General features: G+C 36.4%; 1 protein-coding gene across 1 annotated transcript in view; it reads left to right on the top strand.

Moving 5' to 3' along the window:
* The window catches only part of SH3RF1 (SH3 domain containing ring finger 1), an 87,524-nt gene extending 72,506 nt beyond the window's left edge, over positions 1–15,018 (top strand). The window contains exons 10-12 of the mRNA XM_082759689.1: positions 2,904–3,262; positions 5,436–5,770; positions 11,566–15,018. Coding sequence (XP_082615815.1) covers positions 2,904–3,262; positions 5,436–5,770; positions 11,566–11,734 — 863 coding nt within the window. The 3' untranslated portion in view covers positions 11,735–15,018. The remainder of the gene's footprint in view (positions 1–2,903; positions 3,263–5,435; positions 5,771–11,565) is intronic.
* The last annotated feature ends 2,719 nt before the right edge of the window (positions 15,019–17,737 follow it).

The raw sequence follows: 17,737 nt of genomic DNA on the forward strand, positions 1-17,737 counted from the left end.
CCTTCTTGTTATTTAACCCCAGATCCAAAAAGATTGATAGTGGTATTTTCAGGAGTTTTTGCTTACCAAATCTGTGCACTCCACTGTGGATTTGCCAGGCTAGAAAAATACCATGCGTCTGGAATATTATCTGTTCCAGTTGCTCCTAGGCCCTCAAGAGGAGGAAAAATAATAATAATAAAAATAATTAAAAAAAAAAAATACTACAGCAATGTAAACCTCCACTGCAAATTATCCCAGTGTTCCATCTTTCAGCCTTGTATTTGGGCCCTAAGATCTCTTGGATGAAAGAATCATGAATGGAACTTTTTTTAATCACTACATCCTAATTGGCAGAGCAGGAGAGGAAATGAGATTCCAATGGTATAATCTGTTACCAAATTAAGGATGATTATTTTTTATGGTCTCAATATCTGTGATTTAGCCCACTCTTCCTTCATGGTCATCTCCTAAAACACCTTATGCATGCTTGGATGTCAGCACCAGGTTTGATTTTGCAGGTAGAATATGTGCATGTGTCTTTAGATGCTTTGTTTCTTTAATTGGCCCGTCTTCCTCCAGGCTGATCTGAGGCTGGAAGACATGCGATAGTCCTTTGTAACCACTTTGTTCTTTACCTTTAAATTAGAAACAACAACAACAACAAAAACACACCAGGTGCTATTGGCAGCTGGTAAGAGAAACCAAGCAAAACATCTGTACATTTTTGCCTCTCAGGCACAGGTGGTTCCTACTTTAAATCCTTCTTTTGAGCTGTCTAAAAGTTTGCAAGTGACAGCACAAAGGAGAAGGTTCCTGTGGGCTCCAGAGGCTTTTCTGTCTCTGCATCTCTGCACTTCTGTCAAGATGAATAAGCTCTTACAGTTCCATTCAGCTGGAAAACATGACAACATGCTTTCCACCAACTTTTCAGGTCCCAAATGGAAAATTCAAAGGGGCTGCGCTCTCTTCACAGGGAACTTAACATTGGATTGCAGTGTAAAGGTGACCTGTTCAGTCACAGCTCAGTCACAAATACAGATCTGTTCTTGTAATGGCCTGTTTAACTAGAACCGAAGCAATAATGGATGCTTTATGTGCAAATGTTACATAAAACTGTGTAGTCAGCATCTGAAATGTGATCATCTTGAGCTTTTGCTTGCTGAGTGTTGTTCTCTCAGCAAGGCTTCGCAGGCTAATGCTGCATTTTGCAGGGCTGTTCTTCGCTTTCAGTTCAGCTCATGACTTTGGGGATCCTTCTTCAAATGATCTTAGTGAGATGTTGCTCGTCATCGTCTGCACTGAGGGGTATGCATTCTTTGATTGAAAGGAGCTGGAAAAGAAGTGTATATTCCGCCTATTTCATTAAAAGATGAACTAATGAAAGCAGGGGAACTTGAAGCCTTTTTCTATGGATTTCATCAGGGATCAGGAAACAAAACAAGAAAGCTATTCCATACTTGTGCTCTGTTTGCCTGCAACTATAGTAGCAGCTACTTGTAAGAAAACTGACTTTATGTCAGGAACAAAAGGCAGCATTAACAATTGGCTTTTTTTTTTTTTTTTTTTTTTTTTTTAATATACCAAAAAGCTTGCTGCTGATGGTTTTAGGCAAGCCTGCACTCTTCCTTTTTGAAATGTTCATGGTGCTTAGAAAAGGTCTGCTGCAGTGGGAGATCTTACATATCACAGAATATACACAGCAATTTGTGGTGCTTTCTTTTTAGGAAACAACTTGTGTTTCTTATCTCAGAGATTATAATTGGCTATAATACTTCCTGTAGCATTGTTATATCCCATTTGTGAATTGTGTCAGGCTTCTCTAATACACTGTTGGTACAATATACCAAGGGGATTAGTAGACAGCAGAACAGAGTGAGTGAGCGCTAGAGGCTTGATGCCAGCATATCAGTTACGAGAAGACTGCAACTCTAATTAGTATTTGAAAAATCAAAGTGAATTGATATATTTGAGAAGTGCGCTCACCAAGCCAGAGAGATGACCCCTCTCTAGATACTCCGTTTCAGTGTATTTGAAGGAAAGAGGCCATGCAGCAATGGAATGCGGCGTCTTGCCTCGTGTTGTTTGGGTGAAATGTCTGCACTCCATGCCACCTGATTGTACAGAAATACTCAGCCTGTTTTAATGATCTAAAGCATATAATGTTGATCATATAACTATGGCAGCAGTGTTGCTTCTTGGAAAGGATAAATTAGTTCATGCAGAGGTCTGTGCTTTGCAGCTAGGCTGCAGCCCAGGTTAGTGTATTCATCCCTATGCTGTTTTCCAACTTCCAGTGTAAATGTTGCTTTTATTTCACAAGGGAATGAGTAAATCCGTTCCTATATTTAAACATCCCAAGAGACAATAGCTTACGTTTTCAGAGAAACCACTCACAGCAGTAATTGCCACTGTACTTATTGTTTGAAAGACCCACTAAATCTGTTGTGATTTTGTGAGTAGTTTAGGGAAAACAATCCAATTATATTTTTAGCAGCTTCTATAAGGAGTGTTTCTTTCTACATTGTTTTATATGCCCTGACAACTACACAGCATATTAAAAGGAACAAACAAGTTCCAGGCAGGATTTAACTAGCTCTTGTGAACTAAAATGTAATGTTTGCATTTCTGTTCTTATGTGAAGCATTTTACTTAGCAGCTTGGCTATCTCCACAATAGTTGCAGTGATGTTAATCTTCTGTTGCGTACTGGTGCAAGTAGGTTACCAGGAGTATGCTGCCACTTTATTATGCTGAGATAAATTGGATGCTGTGTAAGTTGTTATTATAGTAATACAAATGGAATTGGCACAGGTAGGAAGGAAGCTTCTTGTAATTGATTAGTTATAACACAGTGACAGTACCTCTCTTTCTGTGTGCCTTATGAAAAGATGAACTCTCTTGCATATTATTCTTTTGTTCTAGTTGCTGCACACAATCAAGAAAGACCTACAGCAGCAGTCACACCCATACAAGCACAGAGTCCAACATGCCTTATTCCTGCAGCTGTGATCATTCCCCACCACTCCGTTGCCTCCCAGCAGCTCCAGCCCCAGCTTCCAAATACTGCTGCTTATGTCACAGCTGTGAATGTGAACCGCTCAACCATCCCTCTGGCATGTGCAGCAGCTTCTTTGAATTCTCCCAGCGTTGCTGCTTCATCTTTGGAGGGAGATATTAGTGGGAGAACTGTAAACACTCACCCTGGAGCTCCTGCATCTCCAGAGAGTGCTTTAGCAGCTGGTGGAAGTGCTGCTGTCAGTAAAGCAGACAAGGACAGCAAGGTGGGTAGAGAATCAAATCACTTCCTTGCATTCTCCAATTTTTATCATTCAAACTTTTCAGAAATCTGTATTTATTTCTTACATTTGCGGACTTGGAGGACCGTAAGTTTGCAAGGCTGAGCCTGAATCCCAGGCAGCCATTTTGTGACTACAGCAAGCCCATTCATGGCCATTCCATAATAATTTAGGAGGGATAAAATACAGAGCAGACTTTGGAGAAGGGTTAAAATAGGGTAGCAGATTGATGCCTCTAGTGGTGAAAAAAGGTGAACTGGTAAAGTTCAGACGAGCTATTTGACTCTTGGAATTTTAAATACTTTGTTTTCTGGAACTGTGACCAGATTGCCAGGTGCTTTAGAAAGTTACATGGTTAGTAATTGTTATCAGTAAGAATCTCTAAACTAGTATACTACCCTGGTAATAGGAAAAAAAAAAAAAAAAAGGTAAGAAAAAAAGAAAATAACAACAACACCAAAACTTATAGGAACATAAGAAGTTTGGTCTAACAAAATGAAATTCATATTTAGTAAAAAAACAGTATCCCTTTAGGTTGTATAAGTGGAAAAAATCAATTATGAAACATTAACTTTACATATAGTATTATAACATCTGTCTTGTTAAGTAGACAGAGACTATGAAAAAGGTTACAAGGAGTGCTTATTGTACAAAGAAAAAAAAGAAAGCTGCAGTATCAATCACATAAGTATCTTTTGTAAAGGGAGGTCAGTAGAGTTTCTAGTGATTCAATTTCTCTTCCTTCCATTTAAAGTACTTTTCTCTGTCTGAAATCATTTTCACTGTCCAACAAACCACGTCATTATGTTACATTGTTGGCAGAAACATTTCTCCAAATTTCTGAGTGGTTTTCTTTTACAGTTGTGGTGTCTTTGGAATCTTTTTTTTTTCTGTTTTTGACAATTTCCTTTAAATCTCAAATGTTTTAGACATTACCTTGCTACTTTTCACCCACATGCACTCCTTAATGACGTTTTTGAAGGTTTTAATCATAGGTTTGTAACTGTAATCTCACCCACTTCTTAATTATTTTTGCTGATTATTATTGAATGGAGGAACCTAGAACTTTGGTGGTTTTTTTTTTTTTGTTTGTTTGTTTTTAAATGGCTTTAGCTGTAACCACTGAATCTAGACCAAGGTGCTTTTAGGCAGAACTTTTAGAAAATAGATTTAGAGTTTAAGGTTGAAGATGCTAACATATTCGGACTGTGTTAATTTCTTTTAGTTTCTCTATTTCTTTCCTATATTGTAGACAGCAGTTCTTTCCTGAAATAGCTTTAATTTATTGGAGACTTGGAAGAAAGACTATTTTTCATTCACAGTTCACCAATTCCACTGCATCCCAAGCTATAATAAAAATCTCATATTGCTTAGCTTTTCTCTTTCTGTGGTTAAATAGCTTATTTTTGTCTTCAGGGCTTACAATCTGGCACCTCTCATAAGCACTAAATTCACTTAGTCAAAGGGTTGGTAAGAAGATCACTGCCACACCCCTTTAAAAAAAAAAAGACAAACACACAAGCTACTTAAATAATTCTCTTTAGGGTAAGTCTTAGTCTTCAGGGATTCCTGTCTGGACAAGCAAAAAGAATGTTTACAATTCTCCCCTCTAGCAGAACAGCAAAACACAATACATTCCCCTTGTGGCAAATTTCTGCTAAATCATGAAGGTCTTCTCTTACTGAGGGAGGGTAAATAAAAGACACTTATCTAAACAGCAGCCTCCAGGGCAGACTTTTTCTCCCTGGTTGGTTTGAAATAATTCTTTATTCCTTCCTAGAAACTTCCCTGTTAACTAAATGTTTACTTCTTAGATTCCCTTTGTGGGAATCTAACTCCTCACTCCTTTTTCTAGACAACCTTTTGGGCCAATGCCATTGGCTTTCTAAAGTAAGCCTTAACTTACCTTAACTGAGCAAAAGGGCTTAGCATATTCATGGTCTAAACGAGTCACTGTTTTTCTCTTTAGAATTTTAATAATTATCTTTCTCTTTTATAATTTTCATAATTAACTCTTGTAATAATTTGTACAATGTCAAGCATTTCCTCATAATTTACTTGAGTCCTCTCTGATCAAGGTGACATCTGTAAGAAGGAAGTGTTCAACTCTTTGTGGAATGCCTTTGTTCTAAAATGAAGCACTGCTTTTTGTTCACAGAAAGAAAAAAAGGGGTTGCTGAAGCTGCTTTCTGGAGCATCCACCAAACGCAAACCCCGCATGTCACCTCCAGCATCACCAACTCTGGAGGTCGAGCAAGCAGCTGCAGAGTTAGCCCTGCAAGGTGCAGTTGGGCCAGAGCTTCCCTCAGCAGGTGGTCACAGCAAAGCTGGATCCTGTCCCACTGACTGCGAGGTCTCTGGGCTGGCGCAGGAGACGCAGCATCGGAAGACAAGTTCCCTGGATTCCGCTATTCCAATAGCGCCGCCGCCTCGGCAGCCGTGCTCATCCCTGGGTCCGGTCCTGAATGAGTCCAGGCCTCTTGTCTGTGAAAGGTAAATTATCCCTGTCATGAAACTTAGGCAAAACAAGGAAAAAATTGCACACGGATATTTGTTGTGTATTAGAACTGTTAGTAGCTCTTCAAAATGCTGAGGTTTTGTAGAAAAAATAGAATTTGCTCATTTAACATTGCTTTATATGCTTATCAACCAACTCTAATGTTTGTTTTTCTTTCTGTGTTACTTTAAAGTTTTGGCATAAAAAGACACTCAAACACACTGAGAACTGAGGTAGATGAAACAGAACACTTTATAGTCTTGTGTATGTGAACATCAGGTTAGTCTTTGGGATTATTAGCAGTACATAATTGCCAGCCCAAATATATGTTGAATAAGGCACTTATCTATGATTAGGCTTGCTATGTAATTTCTTGAACTGTTGCAGAGATGGCTTTTCTTTGCATGAAGGCCCTGTTACTGTGCACTCCACATAGGAACCTGTAGGGCAACCTCTGCATCCTGGCAAGTAAGCCTAAAAAGTGCACAGTTGTCTGATCTCTGAAGCTGACAGGCAGTTGCTTTAAAGTTCTGTCCCTTTTATTTTGTGTCCACGTATTATTTTCAAATTTCAAGGTCCTCAGTAGGCTGCACAGCCTGTGAAGGAAGTGGCAGTTTTCTGTCTCTTTTTATTACCCTTGGTAGTAGACAAGCAATATGAAGAATGTCGTAGGATTTCTTTTGCAGTAGCTACAGGATTGTGTGGGATACAGAAAAAAATAGGGTTGCTGTATAACAGTTCTAAGACTAAATTGATTCATGCTGACTACTGTAGACTTTGTTCTGATACTATTAACTCGTGGCGTGTGGGCATACCATTGCACTTCCAGAGTCCCACTGATCTAAAGCTACATTTGTGTCTTAAGAGCCGGACAGTATGTAAGTTTCTATTTTGACTTTTATTTGACTTCTGTCATACCTTTAGCATTTTTTAAAAAAGGTTATTACTGTTTCTGTGCAGTTTTCTTGCAGGAAATGTCTTATTTCATATTAAATTTCTAAAGTTGATTACATTCATAGATAGAAAATAAAAGCTGAAGGACTTTGCTTTAAAACTAACAATTTATTTTCACATCATCACAAATTTATTTGGCACAGTAGTATATTTTAGTGCTTTAAATGTGACAATAATATCAAATTCATTCTGGTATGACCAGTGGATATTCATATAAAGCTATTTGCATCCTCACAAAATGTGGATTTTTCATTTCCATGATGGAGTTTTTTTCTTGTTACTACTTATTGCAAATGATGCTGTATACTTTTATTGATATAATAATAATATACACTCAAACATTCCTTTTAGTATAAATCTGTGTCCATAATGTTTGTTTAAGTGATAATTGCTACCACAAAATAATTTTCCCTGATAGTCATATAGAATCGTTACACTTTTGTCAGCACATTTAAATAGAATTTCATCTGGGTTCTCTTTTTCCTTTTCAGGACAGAGTTAATACTTTTCTTGCTGATTTGCTCTTGTTAAGTTTGTTTCTTTAGGCTGAATTGCTTCAAATCTGTTGCTTAATAATGCATACAACTCACCTTGTACTTGAAGTGTTCAGAGTAACTTAGAAGCATCAATCAGTCTTACTAGTTCTCAGCAGGCATATATAGGGAATGTACTGATGGTACAATAGTATCTTCAGTGAAAATTTGGAGTTGAGGAGAAAAATAAAAATAAGTTCAGCAAAAAGCAAAAGAACAGAGAAATCTCCTGCTAAAATTGTTCTGCTCTTAAATATCACAATTGCCATCACAGGCTACAGTCTGTTTGGAAAAAGTTTTGGTACTCTTTCTATTCTGACTCCAGCTTTGGACTATAATTATTAGTGTTTAAAGTTTATTTACAAATCTGACTCAAGGATTTAGGAGTCAGGTTCTGCTGATATTCTGGATGAATTGGCAGCAAAAGTGTCTGAATCAACTCTGAAAAGCCCTTGAAAATATTCCTGTTTAACACTGAGTTTTCCCTGGAGTCCTGGCTGCCTTTAAAGACACAGGAGTAAATTCTCATTGTAATCCCACTGTTTCTCCGTTCTCTAGAATTGCGGGTTCTCTAAGAGTGTGTTTGATGTATGCTCTACGGAAAATAGGAAGTAAAAAGGTGAACCATTAAAGAGATTGTTTCCAGTTATACAGAATAAATGGATTAGCATATTTGATAGTGCACAGATTCTTTGTGGTGTGGATTTGCAGATAAATATTGTGATACCTGTAGCCATTTCTCTAAAGGAAGGGAAGATGATGGTATTCCCTTCCATCTTAATATTGCAGGACTTCTCTGTAGCAAACCAGTGGTTTACTTGCCACTACTGTACTCTTCTCCTTTGAGCTAGGTTGACTGCCCAATGGTGACAATGCTCTTCCATATGTTCATTATAAAGGATAAGGAGAAACGTTATACAAATTTCATCCAAGCCTCTCTTCCAGTCTGGGGCAGTTTGAAGAATTCTTGTCTCCTCACAGAGTGCGTTAGATCACCTGAGACTTTGCAATGGCGTTCAGTCATTCTTCTGGTCCCTCAGCCAAGCTGCAAGTTGTCTTACAGTGGTACCAAATCTTTTTCAAGACTTTTCTCTTTTAGAAGGAAGCATTGATTAAATAGCCTTAGGTTTTACAGTAAATATATAGCACTGTAATAATCAACTTTTCAGCACCCCACAAGGGGGTTAAAAAACTGAAATCGGACCTAAACACACATCACTGTGTAACCTAAACTATAAAACAAGTCCTTCATCCAGTTATTGTGAAAGATAGCAGAAATTTTGCTCTGCCAGTAAAGTGGCTCCAAGCCATTTAATTCCCCACAGAGTGATTGGTATAATATCTGTTTCCAGTGAGCAGGCTCGTGGCTTAGGAGGGCAACAGGTTTTATCAGGTCTGGCAGCATGTAACTCTGCTCAGAACCATTCCCCCCTAGAAGGGGGTTGATTAGTGCATCAAGGCACCTACTCAGCAAATGCAAAAGCTGCACAACAGCAGTATATAGATGAGGTGAAAAGTAAAAATTAAAAAAATAAATAAAAAAAGGAAGGTTTAATATAAACTTAACTAGTGTAATAACAGTAATTCCAACTTTCCATTGTCTGCTTTCCCCAGATAACTTTATTTTTGCATATGTGAAAGTATCCTCGAGGTGACTGGACAAATGATTCATAAAACAAAATAGGAAAAACACAAGTAAAACGGTCTAAAAATAACTGCAAATAGCTTGGAAGAAGATCAGTATTTAGTGAAACTGAAGCGATGAAGGAACAGAAACACATGAAAGATGTAATCCTTTTCATGTTATTGGAAAGTGTCAGAAATACCAATATTACCAATGAAGAGTAAAATGGAGAAATGTGAAGACAGATCACCTTCACCCCCCTAAAAACAAAATAAAATAAATCACAAATACAAAGTGCAACAGCACTATGGGATACAGCCAGACGTGAGGAATATCAGGAAAAAAGTCATGGCAAATGTAGTGGTTGCTTCTGGGAAGCTGTTGCAAGTTTATTTTTATAATATTTGATCACTAACTTATTAGAAAGAATAACGTTTTGAAACATAATTTAAAAAAATACTGTAAAACAGTCAAAGCAAATAGAAAGAAAACACATATTGTGCATCTAAATATACTGGGCAGATGGGGGATCGTTGTAACTGAAATAAAGTCGTAGTTTATAAGTCACTGATGAGTATACTGTGCACATAAAAAGCATTCATAGATTACGTGGCCAAAAGGATCTGCAAATTTGACCTTCAGACATTGAAAACATTTGCAAATACTGAATAGGGAGATAAACAAGGAAGTGTTTTGGGGATTCAGACATGGGAATGAAAAAGTTTTTCCAAAACATAACTCACACTTAGTAAACGTGGTTGTTTTTTTTCTAGGAACCTGGCAATGAATTTTAGAGCTGAAGCATAAGCTCTTTACTCTGCATAAAATTGGTAATTTTGACAGTCTGTTGTTTGAAGAATTGAAGAATAATTTTTGTTCCATAGTTGATAGAAGGTGATCTAAATGGACAGCTGAATGAATTTATGATGAGTGTGGATGGGATCACCTCTGTTTGGGCAAATATAATTTGTAAAATATGACCTGAAATTTGCTGGTTTGCCATAATAAGAAGAGATGGTGTGATCTTCAAGGCACAAACTCTTGTAGGTTTTCTGCTGATTCAGCATCGCAGAAGATAGTAAAACAGCACTTAAATGCCAGGAGTGTGTGCTTTGTGTTAGACATTAGATTACAAGATGAATGTCAAAGTATTTGGAAAGCTAATGAGAGGTACTAAGCTACTGCAGGGGTGTGAGTGTTCCAATCTGTATGGAAAGCTTTGTATTTCTGTGCAAGCTGGTGGTGGTCTAGGGAGGGCAAAGAGAAGATGGGTATTTGCAAAGTTGTTGGTTTTAACACTTAAGAAGGAAAGGAATAGACTAGTCTATTAATTCAGGAGAATGCAGAGGTAACTTATGGACAGCATTAGAAACTGAAATGAGGGCATTTCAAGTGAAACAAATATTTACAGGGCGCAATTTGAAAGAATGGAAGGTAAGTAATACAGGTATTCTTTTTTAACACTCAATTTTAATGGGCTTTCTTTTAGATAAATATAGTGTGTGTTCTGTAGTGTGATGGTTAATTTTCAGCCCCTAAAGCAGCCATTTATTGCAATAGTTGAAGTTCATCATACCTTTATTGCAGTCCTTTATCTTTTACTATCTTGTCCTGTCTGAGTAGAGGCTGTTGTTTATGTCAAGTAGTATACATTCTTGAGAGAACTTATGGTCTATTAAAAATGTTTGCTTCTTATGTCTTAAGGCAGCAAACTTTGAAGGCTCTTAACCTTAAAAGTTTTTTAATTCTACAGTCAGCCATGGATTCAATTTGATTTCAACATGCAAGCATTACTGGCTGTGTAGCTAGAAACTCAATTATAATAATTATCAGAAAACTTTGGAGAAGTTGACACAATTGTCTGCAGAGCTATAACATTTAAATTTTAGGTTGATGCGAACTCAAGCTGTGATATTAGGTTGAGTGGTGTTATACGTGTTTGAAAATAAGTATAGAAGAGTGATTGTAGCCTGTATTTAATGTGTAGTGGAAGTCATATTCAAAAAGTGATTTTACTGTGAAAAATTGGAAAAACATACTTTTTTTTTTTATCAGTCAGATGCTAAAGAAAATTGTTGGGCTGAACACTTCTTTAAAATGTTGTTTTAATATAGTAGTACACAAATTATGCAACTGTGTCTAATTAAAATGGCATGCATTCTTTTCCTGAAAAGCTTCTAAGATAAACACAAATAATTAAAAACAAATGCAAATTAATCTGTTTTGTTAGTTGCATCTTTTTATACTATTCCTTTTCTTAAGAACATTCCCTGGGATAACATCACATTAAACAAATAGTCATAAAATTATGCCCAATTACTGCTGTGAATGCTTTGATATTGTTGAGTCATGCCAGCTGGAAGAGTCTGTAAATTTATGTCCAAAAATGTGTTTATGGGTTTTCTCCTGTTATTTGACCTTTTAGTGCATTTTTACTGGGATTTTGGTTAAAAAATTGTGGTAGGAGATGCTTATGTTTGACTTAAATTCATTATGTTGCTGTTACTGTTTTCTGTTCAAGATATACTTAACTTTTAATTTGCTGTGTTCTACTCAACAAACAGTTCTAGGCAGTTTCCTGTTTTGATAAGTTTTAACATGCACAAGAATATTTTTAAAAGCATTGTTTTTTAAAAAGAACCTGAACTAAGGTGGGATTTTTTTTTCTCTAATTATACAGGTACAGAGTTGTGGTGTCTTATCCTCCTCAGAGTGAAGCAGAACTTGAACTTAAGGAAGGTGACATTGTTTTTGTACACAAAAAACGTGAGGATGGCTGGTTCAAAGGCACTCTGCAACGAAATGGAAAAACTGGCCTTTTCCCTGGCAGCTTTGTAGAGAACATTTGAGAAGATTCATTCTGAGAGCTTCAAATCATACCATACTGCAAAGTAGCACAAGTATTTTGCCAGAAAAAGGACAGTCATGAAATATTTTCAAGTGACTGTAATGTAAACAAAAATATTACATATTTTTACAGTGTCTATAGCACAATTACACCAGCGAACAAAGAAGATGAAGGCATCTGCTGGTTTTATCACTTCGGATTCTTAAGTGTGATGTGTGCCTTGTACTGTCTGATTTATTATATAGAGGAACTTTTTTCCCCCAGCTATGTTACATAAATGAACATTTGTTTACAAGGCTGTAACTAATTTATTCTTGTTTTTTTTTTTTAAAACTTGAATTTTGTGTAATAGCTGAAATTCTTGTGACTATGATTTTAACAAATTATTAATTTATGAAAGAATAATTAAGGGGAAGCTGGATTCTCTCCTTATGAACAAGCAATTATATCTGATAAAGAGCCTCCCGTTTATCCTCTGGACATTTTTCCCCTGCTGTGTCTGACAGTGGAGTAAGTCTCTGTTTTACGAGTTAATGTTGAGTGGTGGTGATGTGGCGTCAAATAGAATTTGCCAGGTGGGGAAAAAATGTGTATTTAGTTCTTTGGATGGAGAAAAAAAAAGTCAGTGGTGTTCCTGAGTCTAGTTCTACTCCTTCATGAATCACCCAAGCAATGTTTCCAGGAGGCAAAGATGTATGTGAACAACTGATTAAAATTCGGCAATCTCAAGGTTAGAATCATCTCAAGGTTAGGAAGGAAGAAATTTAGAAGTGTCGGTAAGAAATGCCCTATACCTTCTGTTTAGGTAATAACTGGGCTATTTGAACAAAGCTTAGCTTTGTATAATTTGGCCAGTCCTTTGGGCATTTAGCGCTCAGGAACCAACAAAATTGGAAGGAATGTTAAAGCCCAACACTTAGAACAATGATAACTTGAAAACACCTGTTTGAAAAGACTTAATACAAAAATAAATTTATAAGTTGTACTTAATGTTTAAAAATGCCTAAGAAGTGTAATTTGCTGTTTTCTTCTCAAACTGATCTGCATGGCCAAGAGATGTTTAAAAATGTCTGAGCAATAGTGGTGGTAAGTGATGCACTTGTGTTAAAGTAAAAGGCTGTATGAAACACTGTGAAAATTTTACTAACTTCTTAACCATTGCTACTTTGGTATGTTCTGACCTTTTATTTGTCTTGCATGTGTTATTCGATTCTTGCAGTAATATAGCTGTGCATGATTTGCATTTTCCATCCCAATTATCTGTTGCTGGGTTATTTTGCTCTGAAAGTTTCCCAAAAGCCACTTGACCAAAACTAGTGAGCAACTCACCTTCAACTAGAGAAGGTGTCCAGTGTTTGAATCATTAATAAAATATTTTAATGTCCTTGCAGCTGATGGATATAAAGAATGCAGCCTGCAAGAAAAGTGTTGTTAGTCTTTCAGGGTTTTGTTAGAGATTTGACACTGGTGAACACACACGCTACTCAGCTGAACTTGCTTTTTTTATTTTATTGTTTGATTGTAGAAGTTCAATTGTGACTTTTTGCAAGACACTGAGCACCATCATCTCCAGTTAAATCTGATGTAATTTGGCTGTTACTCAGCACTTTACAAAGGGAAGCCAGTAGTGTGATTCAGTGTCACACAGTATACAGAATAGTGATGTGTTAAATCCTTATCATTTTATTTTTTGAAGTTATACATTGAAAAATATCATATTAGCGACAAGGATTCCTTGCCATATCAGGTAGTTATCATGATGGTCTTAAAAATAAGAAAAAGTATATCTATAAGTATATGTAGTTGGACATGACATCATTCCCAAATTAACCATCTCTCTGAAACACTGTATAATTCAGTTTTTGTGTTTTTAAATATTTTAAATAGTTTACTTGAATATTCATGTAATATATAAAGGTTTTGTGAAATGAATTTTTAGTTAGAAAGAAGCTGATATCAGCTTTTGTCAGCATAAATTGGCACTAGTGTGTCATAATATTCTTATTTTGGAAAATTTATTGCATTTTATATTAAAGACTACTAAAGGTTAATTTTTTCTATCTCTACTCTCCATATTTTAAACAAAGTGACTAAGGTACCTCTATTAATAGAATTTCATGGTGTAAAGTCAATTAAAAATCAGCTGTTAAATCCAGTAGTTCTGTTAGATGGAATACATTTTAAATTTTTTTAATATTAAATGTTTGTAAAAAGGGCTTATTACATAGCAGTGCAACAATGACAAAAATGCAGTTTATTATGCCTTTTTTGGTGATCTTTTAGGGGTTATTTTGGTTTTGGCTTGGGATTAATTCAGTGTAGAAACAGACAAACCCTGTGCATTTGCTTTGTGTAATTCCATAAAAAATTTTGTAAGATATTTTATATCTATGTTTGAAGTCCAGTGAATGTTAAGTGTTTGATTTACTATGTTAAACTTCCAATCCTAATAAATATTTTCTTAGCAAACAGCTAAATCAAAATGTGTATACAAACATTAAACATAAATTACTTGTAAAAACAAACAAAACAAAACAAAACAAAACAAAACAAAAAAAACAAAAACAAAAACAAAAACAGAAATTAATTACAGAATTTATAGGAGGATATTTCTGCTGATGGAGAAAGTCTTCAGATTCCATAACGTTGGAAGTTTGGAATGGTGAATATTATGCAAAAACTGTAGAAAGAACTGATGGATCTGGCTGATCTTGTCCTGTTGCTTATTTCTGCAAGCGACTTCAGAAAACATAGGTAACTTCCCTCTCAATCTGATCATAACTGAGTAGTTTGCTCTAGGTCTTCTTATATCAGGCACACAGGAGTTAAAAAGTGCTTTCCCTAGAGGAAGTATCTTGTGTAATAGATCTGCTGTGTGTGTACTGAGAGAGCTCCCAGCCCTGAGATTTGGGCATCTACCGAGGTAGAGGTGTTGGGTGGCAAGAGACTCCTTTGCCCCGAAGAAGTTTGTCTAATTAGGAGACCTCGATTTGGATGTATTCACTCGTCTACTATATACGTCTGGCTGATGGAAAAATGGTAGAAAAGTATTCCTGATGGTATTTGTAGAAATGTTTAGATGTTCTAAATGTTGCAGCTACTATGGTAGGTTTCTTGTTAGTTAAGGCTGACTTGGTCCTACATCCTGCTAGCAGTGGGTGATGCAGCTTCAAGTCCTCTCTGTAAAGAAGGGATATTTTGTCTAAGTTTCCTTAATTTTAAAAATACATTTAACAATTAAAAAGCAACATGAGTGGTAGAAATGCAGAGTGGAAATTATTGAAAAACAGCTTTATTTTTTTTCAGAATTGTGATCAGACATCAGTGTATCCATAGAAGAAAAGTACACACAAATGTCATGGTAAGAAATAAAACTATTTCTTTGGATTGGAGGGGTTTGTTTGTTTGTGTGTGTGTGTGTGTGTTTTCCTGTATTGTAATTATTGAATAATTCTAATACATGTTTAGCGTTTGGATTGCCAAAGGTGCTTGAAATCCTGTTCACCCTCACTTCATTACCTCTGCCTTACAGCAGTGATGCCAATTATGATAGTTTTGCATAGGTTTAAAAACATGGCTTCTGAGCATTCTGTTTCTTTTTCATAGGGCTGGCAAAATGTTTCAACTGGATTGCTCTTTTCCAGTAGCTTTAAGCAAATATGTTTAAAGGTGCATATTGACTTTAATGAAGCACAAGAATCCATTCGTCTATTTAAAAAGCTTTGTGTCTGGCATTAATAAAACTCCAACAGCATAGTCTCATATATTTGCACAATGGTGATGTCCCTGGTTTGTAGGGTATCCTGGGTATTGTAGGACATACAAATGCACCCATCTTCTTTGGATTCTTACCACAAATCTGTAGTAAGTACACTTCTCAAATCACTGTCAAGTGCTCTTTTCCTGCACTGTGGTAAGTAGTTAATGGTAAATCTTACAGCAGATCTGACGCTTGGCTTAACCAAAACCAGTGTCATTGTTCATTTGAATGATTTAATTATTAATCAGCTGGTGTACTCAAAATACCTGTATATAGAAAAATACTGAGAATGGTGATGGTTGAAGGTGAGGACCCAGACATTAAAGGTAAGGAAAGAGTGGGAAAGAGAAAAGGAGCTGGAAGACCTGGATGTGTGACATGGATCTTACCTAACTTATTTGTGATCTGTTATCAGAGTCCAGCTCTATGAAAGGACCTAAGGGGAACTTGAATGTCTAAGACTGAAAATGTAGCCCTCAATCTTTGCGTAGTCTCTTAAACTTGTGTTTGCCTGTGTCTAGAACTACTGTTCTGATTGGCCTGAGCTGCATAGTTGTTCTCATGTCAAAACATGTCTGAAATCCAAAACAAGACATCTGTATTCATGAATTACCTGAAAGGCACCTGATGGGTGTGCTTTGAGAATATTTATCACACTGAGTACTGATTTAAAAGAAAACAAACAAACAAAAACCACAACAGGAGTTACAGGCTGCCATTTATAAACAGTGGTAGTGTCTATTTTCAACATAATCTATGTAGTATACTGATATTTGTGGGTTGTTTTGGGAAATGGCACAGATGCAAGGCAGTCTTTTTCACAGTGTTATCCAAATTCCTCTTACTTTCTAGGAGACAAACTTGTTGAGGTCCTTGAAGTTAGCAGCTGCTCTTGAAAACCTGAGGTCTCAGCTTTCTGAGCCTCAGTTTCCTCATTTGCCAAACTGACAACTCCAGTTCTTGTGAGGTATGTGATGTTAAGCCCATTCTGAATGTAAATGCTCACTAGTTTTAGTGGACTTGCAGATACGTTCTGATAGATGATGACACATGCCTCCAAATACACTCAACAGCTGGAACATCTAAATCCTTCTCCTAGAGAAGTCTCCTGCAGATTGATTTCTGTGGGTGAGAGACTTAGCTGATCCATTGAGCAGTTGAAGAGCAATTTGATCAGAATCAGCTGGATACAAGGAACAAAACATAAATGAATTCACTGTATCCAATCTGCAATATGCAAAAGCTATTCAAAATGTAACATAATGAGCATTTCATGCATGTCTATCAAATCATGGCAGTTACACTGAATATAATGTTAGTTGATGTCAGAAATTACTATTTATCCGTTCCTTCTACTGTACTCTTTCCTACCAGCTGTATTATTTTTCTCAAAATAGAAGTGGCAAAATCATTCCTTAACTTCACTGCTGTTCCTACTCAATGGATTAAAGACAATTTAAACACAGTAACGTTAGCCCCAGATTTCAACTATACATCATTAAAACTAGCTTGTAAAAAATCCCTCTTAGCACATTTAAATGAATAGTACTCAGCTGTTCTCTGCAACCAACCTAAGTCCCTATGTTATGGTCCTGTTTACATGGCATGCAAAACCCAAAGCCTTCTGATGTTTGCATCTAGTAGTTACTTAGATCAAAACCAATCCAGGAGATGTGCCCAAACAGTAGCTACATTTTATTTTCATAGTGGTGGGAACAGCCTGTGCAGGAGTGCAAAGAGTGGAAATTTGGCAAGCACAGCAAGAAAAAAATACTGTATTACAAAGGCAGAAAAAAAATGTCAGGATTTTAAAATATCTGTGCAGGTGTTTTCTGTCCCTGCTGTCTTAGATGGAACCTCATTCCACAAAACAAATGGACTTTGATCCTCCCCCAGCTTCCATCCTGCCACACACACTTTCTAGAAAGGAAGGCAATAGAAGTCTTTAAAAGATCCAAATTCTTTGGCATTAGAACACATGGTTGGACTCTCAATTACTGCAAATCAGTGCTACTTCATTGATTTCATTAAACTTTGCTGGCATACACTGAATATGCCCCCTACTGTTAAACAGTGAAAGAAAATATCTTCTCTGGAGAAGGAATATATCTGAAAGAAACTGAACTTGTTCATTTTCATATTTGGAAAATACGGAGGTTTAAGGGCTGTGTTATCCTTTTCTCAAAAAATGTTTATTCCACTGGTATAGATAAGGTTCTAACTAGATCAAAGATGATGCTGTTT

Source organism: Aythya marila, assembly GCF_965140915.1.
Source record: "Aythya marila genome assembly, chromosome: 4".
NCBI lineage: Eukaryota > Metazoa > Chordata > Aves > Anseriformes > Anatidae > Aythya > Aythya marila.